Source organism: Etheostoma spectabile, unplaced genomic scaffold (genome assembly GCF_008692095.1).
Source record: "Etheostoma spectabile isolate EspeVRDwgs_2016 unplaced genomic scaffold, UIUC_Espe_1.0 scaffold379, whole genome shotgun sequence".
Taxonomy (NCBI): Eukaryota; Metazoa; Chordata; class Actinopteri; order Perciformes; family Percidae; genus Etheostoma; species Etheostoma spectabile.
The window spans coordinates 490,049-502,898 of record NW_022605596.1 but is presented as its reverse complement, the minus strand read 5'-3'; the positions used below and the strand labels follow the sequence as shown (position 1 = coordinate 502,898).

The window sequence follows — 12,850 nt, the reverse complement described above, 5'->3', positions numbered from 1 at the left end:
GGGTAAATCCAGACAGCTAGCTAGACTATCTGTCCAATCTGGGTTTTCTCTCGCACAACTAAAACTATTTCTGAACATTCAACCAAAACAAGTTCCTTCCCAAGGCTATTTTGAAGCGGCACCGTGGCTCTGCCTGGTACACAGCACCACCCAAGACGACTGTGATTGGTTTAAAGAAACGCCAATAAACCAGAGCAAGTTTCTCTCCCATCCCAGAATGCTGTGTGGACTCGCCAGACCCTCCTCCGCAGCGCAATGGAGGAAGGTCTGGCAAAGTGAGACTACATCCCATCCAGTTTAAAAAATGTAAGATGGCGACGGCCAAATTGACAAACTCGACTGGCTGACGTCACCGCTGCTACGTCCACTATTTTCTTACAGTGCAAAGTTGCTTTCAAATTCAATTTTGAAAAACTGCTACACTCACCTAAAATGGACCTAAACAAACTGCTGGTGTATTTATTTATTTTTTGGAGTAATTTGTAATTAATTGGAACATGTTCAAGTAACTGATAGCGTCAGTTGTAGAGTTCTGCAACAAATGTCCTCTGTGTGTGGCCAATGCATGGCCAACTTTCAACCAGCAGGGATGGAACTATTTGCTCTCCTGCTGGCAAACAAACACACACACACACACACACACACACACACCACAGGGATTCAACATGGGTTTTCTTGGACTGTTGAGTTCACGTTAAAGTATAATAACCGAATTTGATTGATCATGAAACGCATCATATCAGAAGTAGATGACACTGACTGGACCCATACGAGACCAAAATCAAACACGTACAATGGCAAATCCACGTAGTGATCCATCTCTCTTTCACTCAAACATACCTTGTCCAATCAGATTAAACGCTGGGGTGTTAAAAGGCGGGAGATGAAAGAATAACAGTGGAGATACTGAGAGTTACAGAGCCTGATGGAAGCTAAAGCCTAAAAACAAACACTGCAGTATCATCCTCACAACAGCAAAGTGCTCTGACACTGACATGCTGCTATCTGCTAAAAAAAAAAAAAGAAGGGGGGGGGTGGGGGGGGGGGGGGGGGGGTGACCTTGTTATCCCTGTTGGGATCAGACTAAGAATACCTACCCTGTTAGCTTTCCCTGGTCAGGTTTCATACTGGGAGAAACCAAAGGCCGCGGCCTTTACTTTCTGTTCAGTCAAGAGGTGCTGGTGTAGGAAGGTTAAAACCAACACAACAATAGAAGCACACAGGGGTTTTTTCTTCAACAAATGTGCCATAGATAATATCAAACTCAAAAGAGCCCAACAGTAATGTCCTCAGTAGAAGTAAATAAGCAGATGAGGTATACAATGGGTGGAGAAACCCTGCAATTTAAATCTGTAAGCTATGAAAAATGATGATGATGATGAATGACCCTGAAGACCTGAGTCATGTAAACCTAGTATCCTAGTACCTAGGATAGTCCTTCAACCAATCAGACCAATGATCTGGGTGACGTACTTTGGTGGAGGCGATGTTGAATGTCAACAAAAATCTGCTTGCTGTCGCTTCTCTATCGTTATTGTGTTAAACCCGCCAATAGTGCACCAGGTGGATAAGATCGTGATTGGTCTCTGCAGATTTGTAACAGAAGCAGGATAGATTGATGTTCAGGTTTCCAGTCTGAGCTGCAGAGGGAACTCAGATCAGCGGCAGATTGGGCGGGGTTTACCCAGTCTAATGGAAACTTATTTCAGCACCAAAAAGCCCCAAAAGTTATTGGACATAGTTTGGGTCTGTGTCCAATCAGTGTTCGAGACCCGATTCATTAAAGGTGCTCTAAATCTCTAGGGTGACGGCACTTCTTGTTGACGTTCAAAGTATTTTCAGACAAAATGGACGCTAGCTCGCCCCTCCCTCCTCCTCATCTCCTCTCTTTTGCGCTTCCGCAAACTAGACCCCCCAACCCCCACCCCCAACTCCTCCTTGTCGGTTATTGGCTGGAACTCTGTTTGTTATAGACCACACACATTAGTGATCAGAATTTTGGGTCTTTTATTCAATTTTATAGCATTTAAAAGTTTTTTTTAAGTGGTTTCAAAACAGCATCCTGACTAGATTTTCACTACAACCGGATTATTATTTACCATTAGTCAAAATCATTCAGATTGTCAGCTTTTTTTAGCTCATTAAATTAAACATCATTTCATTTAAATGAGGTTTATTGACCATGAATGGTAATGGAAGGGGGGTAAATAAAGAGATGAAAACATTCAAAAAGGCATCAAAGAAAGGTTCATTTTCATAGTCGACGAGAAGACAACACAAGGGCAGTGTAAGACGTACAACCTGGTGTGTAAAAAACGAGTCCACATGGAATCTGCAGACGGCATAAGGACAATTCCACAAAATTTCAGAGGCCACTGCTGCAAATTGAAAAAAAAATTATATTAAAGAAATATGCATATTCTGTTTGGGTATGTTAATTAACAGAGCAGAGCTTGGTGATAGACGCACAACAGCCTCTGTGATAAAGTTCGAATCCACCTAAAAAGGGTGTGAAATCGCCCATGGCGCCGCCCAATACGATTGTGATTGGTTTAAAGAAATGCCAATGAACCAGAGCCCGTTATCCTCCCATCCCGGAATGCTGTGTGGACTCGCCAGAAACCCCTCCGCGGTGCTGTGGAGGAGGGTCTGGCAATGCGAGACCATGCTAAGGGACACTTTGACATGAGGGCGGAGGAGCGGGGGATCCAACCGCCAATCTTGTTGATGGACAGTTGAAGGACGACCCGCTGTACCTCTGAGCCCCAGCCAGGAGAAGAAGACAGTGATGGATAGCTGACCACATACAGCTAACTAACAAACAAGCTGACATTATGCAAACACTAATTTAATTATCAGTAGATTTGGCAAAATAACAACCAGAGCGCTGTCAGATTTGAAGGGGTTGCCTGCATACTGCCAGATTTAGCAGCTAAGGCTAACATGCTTAGCATTACTAATAGATCGCCTGCTAATGGCTTGTAAGGAATCTCATGGCATCACTTTTAGGAGGCATAAATGTTTATGTGTGGATGGATGTTGTTTGTCAAGAAATAGTCAAGAAATGGTGTTGTTATTGGAAAGCACATATTTATAGTATGTACTTAACAATTACAACACCACCACCATTTCTGACTTCCCCTCTTTTAGGGGAAATGCCCATTGAAACCTTTTGTTATTAAGACAGGATGTCCTGAAAAAGACGCATCTAGAAAACATCTAGTGCGGCAAGTGCACCAAAGAGCCCAGTGTGCCCACACAGACACACACACACACACACACACACACACACAAACACACACACACACACAATGTGTCTCTCTATCTTTGTGGAGACTCGTCATTGACATAATGCTTTCCCAAGCCCCTTACCCTAACCTTAACCATCACAACTAAATGCCTCAAATTAACCCTTACCCTCTCCTTAACCATAACCTAATTCTAACCCTAATCCTAAAACCAAGTCTTAACCCTCAAACAGCCCTTTAAAGTTGTTGGGTCCAGCATTTTGACCCCACAAAGCTGTTGCGACCCCACAGGTATACTGGATTCCCGGTTCATGGACCCCACGAATGTAGTTAAATGAGAACACACACACACACAGACAATGTTTTGGGAATAAGACATAGCATCAAACATGTTGTATTGAATGTGATTGGCTCATTTTGATGAGATTGTCCAATGGTTAGTTGGTTCTGCGACAAACGTATGAACTTTGACATCCCTTAGACATATGTTAAAATGTTCACATATTTAATGATGTGTTTTGCACACAAATTACATTTTAATTACATTTTTGTTTTCACTCTACAGGTGCTATCAGACACCGAGCTCAATGTATTTACACACAGCTCAGTGTGCATGTACGTATGCATGGATAGAAAATAGGGCCCAAAGCAGATATGTACCAAACAAGAGTTTAATATCAGTATTTTAATGTACATTTATTACACATTTTAAATAAATATTCCATCCTTAAAATTATTGTACACATCCTCAAATAAAAATATATTTATATATGTATAAAAACAGACATTCAGGGGGCAAGAAGAACACAAGAGGGTGAGGGGTTTCACACACACTGCATTTTGTACACATAAACCTGTGATTATCAAATCTAGCTGCCACATTGTTCCATCACTGTGTGAGAAAGATACAGAACGATCGTGTGTGTGTGTGTGTGTGTGTGTGTGTGTGTGTGTGTGTGTGTGTGTGTGGTGTGTTCCTGGCAGTGCGGCCGATCAGGGCCCTTCAAGTCTCCCTAGCAGCAGGCGAGAATCCCCCCCACCAAAAAAATACATAACGCACTCAACTAACTTTTTTTTTTTTTTTTTTTTCTTTTTTTTTTTACACAGGTCAGTCTAGTGTCTAGAGTACAAAAATACATTTCTCATATTTTTGTTTATATACAGCTTCTTTTTTTTTTTTACTTTGAGGAAAAATAGAAAACAACCTACGTGTTAAGATATAGTAATGCTCAGTATAAAAACAATGTCTTTAGAGGTTGTTGTTTTTTCTGGAGAGCGGAGGAGTGTGATCTGGGTCAGTCTGTCAGTTTCTCCTCTCTCTCCCTCCTCCTCAGCGCTCGGACGAGTAGCGCGTGCGTTTAGTCCTTTGATTGAAAGGGTAGTGGATGAAGTCGAATGGGCGGTGGTGGCTGGTGTGGACGGGCTGCTGCCCCCTCGGCAGCCTCTTCATGAAATGGACCTCGCGCTGGTGCTGGCGCGTCCGCGAGCCCTTCCGTGGCCGCCCGCGCCGGGTGAACGCCATGTACCAGCTATCGTAGCGGGCGTTCCTCAGGGCAGTGTAGTTGTTCTCCAGAACGATCTCTGTGAAGATGCAGTCTCGGCCTTGCCCGTTTTTCTACAGAAACACACACACAGAGAAACACAGTTAGTGGGTGTGTTCAGAGACGATTTACAGATGGGAAATATCAGAAATATCAGATGTAAAAAAGGCTTCCTTGTGCTTCCTTACACATACACACACACACACACAGCCCTCCCCTCATACATGCGGCATATGCTACAGTCATTACAGATCAGAGAGAGGAGGAATGACAGTAAGCGATGACTCTTCTCCCCTCCAACGAGCACCCAGCAGCCCTTGTGGGTCAGTAGCTGCTGGACGGATACACCCCCAGCCGTAAAACCCTAATCAGCCCCCCCAGTGTCACTTTCACTGCTGGTTTGATCTCCAGTTGCATTTGCGGTGAAATGTGACCGAGCGTGAGCTACTTGAAGCAAACAACAACCAATCGATGCAATCCACCTCCCCAGTTCTGTGCTTAGTTCAGTTACAGTTACAGTAAAGCCCCCCCCCCCCCCCGTCCCACCACAACAGCCCCCCAGGACCATCGGCACTCAAGCTGAGAGGGTGGTAACAGCTGGGAAGTGAGGCCTCTAGTTGTAAAAAAACAAAAACATGACACAGTCTCCATCAGAGAACAGATGTACAGTAAGGTCAGCTGAAGCAGCATTCGCTGGACTTGGACACAGCGTAGCCTACTGTAACACGCAGCGTGTTAAAAATAGTCGTGATGCACCCGTGTGCACCCGTGTGCACCCGTCACCCAAAAGACACACTCTCTGTTCTCTCTCTCTCTCTTCAGCGGACACACGGGGCAGGCTGTGACTGGGCCGGTAGCTCGGGGCAGATGGTGTGCGAGGCAGGGTGCTGGGTGGGTGGAGGGGAGCGTGTGTGTGTGTGTGTGTGGGTGTGTGTATGTGTGTGTGTGTGTGTGGGGGGGGGGGTGCTGCAGAGAGGCTGGCAGCTCTGTTTATTAGCCATCACGGTGAGAGAGGGGCACTGAGAAACCCAAGCCTAACCTAGAGCATTGTATTAACTATTAATTATATATACTTTATATATAAAATAATAATATATAATATAATACAGCCTCTATACACTATGATGCATTGATTTTAGGAGCATGAAATGCTCATCTAGCAGGTCACCTTCCAAAATCAAAGCTTGCAGTGGATTTGAAGATATGCTCTGCAGGTTGAAATTATTGTCACATATATATAATTTGCCATATATATATATAACACAAAACGACAATAACTTCCTGTCTGTGGCTTTGAGCTCCGAGCTCATTGGTTCCTACTGAAGAGGTCAATCTTATATCGCTTGTCCAACATCAGATGGTCACTGTAGTTTTTTATCAAATAAACAGGAGGAAACGGTTCATGTGTTGGGGACTATTTTCAGCTGCGGACTAATACACATCTGGTAAGAGGAAGGAGCGATAAGCAAGAGGTGTGATGGAATTATTGTTAGTTTTGGTCTTGTAATGAGATGTTTTGAGATTAGATAAATGGTAAAAGTATTCTAAACTCATGAATAAATGTACATTGGGTAATCTTTGGAACTATTTTTGGTGATGAATTGGGCATTTAGCTGCTGTGCAGTGATTTCTAACTGTACACAGTGGGAAAGTGAACTGGCAGTAGAGCTGGACAACATATCGATGTTAAATCGATATTGTGATATGAGACAAGATATGGTCTTAGATTTTGGATATGTTTTAATATCATAATATGGTAGGTGTCTTTTCCTGGTTTTAAAGGCTGCATTACAGTAAAGTGATGTTATTTTCTGAACTGTTCTAGCTCTTCTATTATTTAAATTTACGGAGGTATTTGGTAAAAAAAGTCCTGATATTTGATTTTCTCCATATCGCCCATGCAGCCCTATCTGCTGATGTGCTCTATTTACTGTAAGTGTGGCCTGTCTTTGAGACAAATGTCCTAGACGTAGCTGCAGAATCACTCCAGATCACTTTTAAGAGCTACTACAACATCTTCTTTCATTCACGTTTCACAGTCTCAGATGTCAGCATGGAGCACCAGAGCTAATGACACACCAACATCTAATGGCGGACTTTGAGTTCTCTACACCTGGTTGTCCTTTACAAAACAGAAGACACACCAGACCCGGTCTAACTCCCGTCTCTGTCTCTGCCTCGGCTCTGAGATCGTGGTTTCTCCTCACCTTGCCGATGAGCTTCCCCTTCTTGTTCATGCAGATGTAGAAGCCCGTCTCAGCTCCCTTGATCCGGACTCGGCTCCCGAAGGTGTCCGTCTCCACGATGAGTTTAGCTAAAGACATCAAACGGAAAAGAGTCTCGTTAGGGACTACAGCTGAGAGCAGGAGGGTTGGTGGAAAGGTTCATTGTTATTATGTTTATATTTTATAGTCATAGTTAATAGTCTATCAGGATCTACTGCACTGTTCACCTTTTCACTGTCATCATTACACACAGTCTACAACAGTATCTCACCTTATCATGGTCATTGCATTTCTGGGAGTGATTTTTATTTTGATTATGTATATGTGATACATGTGTGATATATGTGTATATATGTGATATATGTGTATATATGTATGATACATGTGTATATATGTGTGTGATATATGTGTATATATGTGTATATATGTGCGGTATATGTGTGATATATGCGTATATATGTGTATACAGTATATATGTGATGTATGTGTATATATGTGTGATATATGTGTATATATGTGTGACATATGTGTATACAGTATATATGTGATAAATGTGTATATATGTGTGATAAATGTGTATATATATGTGCAATATGTGTATACAGTATATATGTGATATATGAGTATATATGTGTGATATATGTGTATATATGTGTGATATATGTGTTATATTCACTCCATATAACCAAAACCACCCTGAATATCTCGTGTGATATCTGTTTATATGATGTTATCGATGTTGTATTATGGTAATATCGTTGTGATATATGTGTAGTATGTGTATATACCCTCTCGATGTCTGTTGCACCTATATATGCTGATATCCGTGTATCTATGTGTGTCTATCTGTGGCGTATAACTGTTTGATATATGCGTATCATGTGTATACACAAATGTGATGTATGTGTATTATGTTTGCATATTTGATATATATTGTGACATATGGTATACAGTATATGTGATAAATGTGTATATATGTGTGATTAAACTCTGTATATATCTGTGCATATGTGTATACAGTATCGATGTTGATCATATGAGTATTATGTGTATATCTTTTATATATGGTGATCTCTTGTGTATCATATGATTTGACATATGTTGATATATGTGTCTATACATGGGATATATGTGTAGATATAGGTTCTAATATGTGTGATATTGGTCTAAATGTGTAATATGTTGTATCTTGTGATACTTGTGTAATATACAGGGATATATGTGGTGATATAATGTGGTACTCTCGGTGTGATAATATGTGTCTCCTGTGTCTATATGTGTGATATATGTCTATATATGTTATACATATGATGTATGTGTGTCTATGTTGTACTTGTGTATCTATGAGTGAGCCAGTAGATAGCGTGTAGTCTTTGTTGTGATATGGTTGTCTGCGACTGGATGCCTAAATTTCCTTCAAAGTGAATACAGTATCATCTCATCTATCTATCTATCTATCTATCTACTATCTAATCTACTATCTATCTATCTACTATCCTATCTATCCTACTATCTATCTATCTATCTAATGTGAAATTTTCCTAAACTTAAAACACCAATAATGATGTATGCACATAACAAGCATTGACAACAACACACACAAAGCTTGATGGTGTTTCCAAGCAAGCACACTCTTTTCCCTCTCTCCTCTTTCACACACCAACGCACATCACACCCACGCGTGCGCGCACACACACACACAACACACACACAACACCCACCCACCACACCCACATACAACACACACACACACACACACACACAACACACCCCACAACGCATACCTGGGAGACCATTCCTGGGTGTTTTCACGCTGCAATTCTTGCAAAATGATAAAAGCATGTGTCTCTTGATTCTTTGAAAGCTAGAGCGGCGACCCTGGCAGGCCCGCCAAGAATTCTTTTTCAAACAGATCTGCACTGATCTTCCACGTGAAGCTTCACGTTCATCTCTACACCCCGGGACGGACTGGAAGACACGTGGACATACTACTGCATGGACAGGATGACCTTAAGGAGGTTTGTGCATTTTTAGCATGCATAATCAGAACATTAACAGGAGATGAGCTCTTTATATAAAATCTAATTTCTAATCCACGTTTGTCTAATAAAAATAATTCCACGGCGCCAACAGGGTCACTGGGGTTACCCCCCCCCCCCCCCCCCCCCCACTGTGTAACTACTACACATCTGAGTTAACAGTTGTGTCTGAATGAGGCAGTGGCAGAGACCCCAACACACACACACACACCACACACACACATGCACGTTGGACCTCCCTGTCACGCCAACACCCCCCCCCCCCCCCCATTATCAAGATGTTTAGTGAATTCAGTTTGACTCTGATATAACAAGGTGCAGGCCCGTTTGATTCGGCTGGCTGACTGGGTTGAAGATAGTGTTTGAGGGGGGGGGGGGGGGGGGGGGAACTATGCAGAAATGTTTGGGAAGGTAAAGAAGTTGACTTCTAATGCTCTTCCAGCACCTAGAGGTGTCTCGAGTGACCTCCAGCACAGTTGTAACAATCCCCTGGACCGATTCCCCCCCCCCCCCCCCCCCCCCCCACCACACCCACGACCCCCACGCTAGACTGAGATCAGAAACTGTCCAAGCAACCACCACCAGCACCAGCTCACTGTTTGGTTAAAGGGGAGCTTTCATGTTGGGGGGGGGGGGGGCACTTTTATCTTGATATTTCAGTATCAGGAAACAAGATTATAAAAAAAAATCTCAAAGAGAAATCTTTGAATGACTGAACGCACGAGGGCACATTCTGCAGAAATTCCTGATTCATACACTCTTTATGAAATAAATTCAAAATGAGCATGTGACTTTTAAAGGTTACGAGTCAGCCTATTTCATATTTCAGACACTTTGCTCTTTAAATTCTTCAGGCCTTCTTATCAATAAATGACTTTATAATATTGGCTTTGAGCCTTGTTTAAAAAAAAAAATCACAAAGACAAAAGAGAGCACGTGTAGAAGTATGCTACAGGTACACGGATCCTAAAAAAAAGAATAATAAGCACAGTTTTTGAATATAAAAACGGAATTGACGTAGAGCAGGCGCATGCGTACTCCTCGATGCGGCGGCCGCGGGTTCGACTCCAACCCGCGGCCCTAATGCATGCCTCCCCCCCCTCTCTCTCTCTCCCCTTTTATGTCTTTATCTATCAAGTGGAAATAAAGTCCTAAAATGCCCGAAGAAACTAATCTTTACAAAAAAAATATGGATTTATAAAATAGTAGAAATGTGCAGGCCAACAGAGATGAAATGTAGTGAGGAAATACTTTTTGTTTTGAAATGCATTATGAAATATATTACCCGTGCTGAAAAGACAATGCACGTGTTTTTCCCCGTCAGATCACGGGGCATTTCATAAATATGTAAAAAAAAAAAAAAAAATGAACATAACATGAAATAAAACTCGATTTTCCTTCGGTTTGGAAATGTCAGAAAAAACAACAACACAAAGTAGGCCTGTTAAAGTAAATGCTGAATGCAAATGATATCAATAATTTGAAAACTATGAGGACAGAGGAAAAAGAAGAAGTGGTCCACTGGAACGTGTCAAGGAGCTCGGAGACTCTTCTTACCGTGCACGTCCCCATCGTCGGCCATGGCGTTGATCTTCTTGTTGGGCAGGACCTGCACGTGCTTGCCGCTGGTCCGGCTGTACAGCTGGTAGATCCGGATCAACCTGCGGCTCACGCGGTCCGTCACTTCGCTCTGCTCGCTTACATGCTGCGTGAAATTAGGCGGGGACTGATTGGTTACCTGTCAGAAATTAGACGTCACCACAGTCATCAATGTGCACATTTTGGCTTATTTGTGAATTTCTTTCATTTTACTGACATCCGACTGCGCAAAAAAAATAAAATAATAATGAAATATTTGGATGAGAGTGAAGCCAATTGGGTTTTTGGAACGACATCCTGACGCAACAACAGCTTGTTGTTTTCCCCACGAGTGACAAGTGTAACAAGTTCCAGGCCGCGCTGCAGCCAAGGGAAATGAACAGCTTCCAAAACAGACGCACGGCGTGATTACAGGTTGTGCGCTCACGGGAGAATGCATGCGCACCACACACACACACACACACACACACACACACACACACACACACACACACACAGTGCGTCTCACTATCTTTGTGGGCGACCCGTCATTGACATAATGTAGTCCCCAGACCCTTACCCTAACCTTACCCATCACAACTAAAGGCCTAACCTTAACCCTTACCCTCAGCCTAACCATAACCTAATTCTAACCATGATCCTAAAACCAAGTCTTAACCCTCAAACAGCCCTTTAAAGTTGTGGGGTCCTGCCCCACAAAGCTGTCCGGACCCCCACTTTAAAACGGGATAAATGAACTTCTACATAACATCACTTAAGTCTTTCTGTGATGGAATTACTGCTGCTGACGGAAGAATCTACGGGCCCTGGTTGCTTTAAACCCCGCAAGCAATTCCCTCCGCCCCGATGCCCCGTCTGTGCCCGCGCGTCCTGTGCCAGGGCCGGTGTGTTCATTAGCAAGATGCCAGCAGGCCGCGCGCCCTGCTGCCCCACGCACCATGGGAGCCATCCGATATTGTTGTATCACATAATGTGATGATGATCCCTCTTTCCTCCTCTCGCTGTGTGCATCACAAGCCTTGATTGTGTTTTAGAGGTTTCCGAAGAAAATGCGTAACGCTTAAAATGAAAAAAAAAACGGAACACTGAAAAACATGTATGAGACTAAATGAATGAAATGACATACCTGAGCATAGTAGCAAAATGCGAATAAGTGTAGACACCTGCAAAGGAGAGAAAAAACATGCATGGGGTTACTTCAGAGCTGCGTGAGGGGTGCGTTTCCAGTGCGTAAAGAGTGGAAGAGAGGGAGGAAAGACACTCACAGATAGCTGAGTCTGGACGGGATGGGTCGCATGTTGGATGGAGGGGTGAAAAGCTCTTCCAGTAAATGCTCACCAGGACCCTCTCAGAGCTGCAGAGTCCAGCTGATCTCGTTACAAATCAAACACTCGTGTCCAAAAAAAATATAAAAACAAATGTCACCGAAATCCACAAAAAGGTCAGAGGTGCTGCACATTGGGCACTTTCCTCATCAAATACATGTCCATTATCAGGCTCCTGTTAAAAAGCAGTGATGACACATTTCTCAGTCAAATAATTTTCTGTCAAATACGCAGGAAGTCTAAGTGCACTTGCAGAAGCGGAGCTGTGCGTTGAAGTTTCGGGGATGGAAACAAAAAAATAAAATCTTCTTCTATTTCTCTTCTATTTATTTAGGTTACAAACAATTTTGATCCATGCTGTCAGACCATCCCTCGTGCTTTGTAATCCCCGTGGTCCTCCGCGGCCTTCAGGTGTGTGTGTATGTGTGTGTGTGTGTGTGTGATCCCGCAGTAGAGGAGACTCGATGCTGCTGCTCCGCCGGGCTGTGTCAGGACTGCAGACTGGACGCTCCGTCTCTCCTCTCTCTGTTCCCATCCCACACCGCTCCCGTGTCAAGCCTCTCGACCGGCGCTCACACACCCCTCGGTTAAAATGGAAGGCTGATCTCCTAAGAACAAGCCCCTTTTTTTTTTTTTTTTTCTTCGCCTGCATAACAAAGCGGACAGCCCCGCCCCCCCCCCCCCCCCCCCTCCCCGCCCCCCCTCCTCCTTGATTTAAAACATCTCTACCTGAGCAGAGGTCCACACTTTGGAAGGAGAGAAAAGAGGCGAGGAGTAGCTCGCCATCCCCCAATTTAAGTCTGTCAATGAAAAAAATTACAAATGACTCATCATCACCATAAACAGTGTGCGTAGTTACCGGATGACCCTTGC

General features: G+C 43.3%; 1 protein-coding gene across 2 annotated transcripts; it reads right to left on the bottom strand.

Annotated features, from left to right (window-relative positions):
* Window positions 1-4,428: 4,428 nt before the first annotated feature.
* fgf8a (fibroblast growth factor 8a) lies at window positions 4,429-12,620 on the bottom strand. Of its 2 annotated transcripts, none has more exons than XM_032511532.1 (5): window positions 11,918-12,620; window positions 11,779-11,815; window positions 10,611-10,758; window positions 6,997-7,103; window positions 4,429-4,863 (listed from the first exon to the last, which is right to left on the bottom strand). In XM_032511532.1, the coding sequence occupies exons 1-5, from the start codon at window positions 11,947-11,949 to the stop codon at window positions 4,579-4,581; spliced, it is 609 nt and encodes a 202-aa protein (XP_032367423.1). In that variant the 5' UTR covers window positions 11,950-12,620; the 3' UTR covers window positions 4,429-4,578. The 2 variants fall into 2 exon arrangements, with proteins under 2 accessions (XP_032367423.1, XP_032367422.1); XM_032511531.1 differs by having other exon boundaries at window positions 10,611-10,791; window positions 11,918-12,618.
* Window positions 12,621-12,850: the final 230 nt, after the last annotated feature.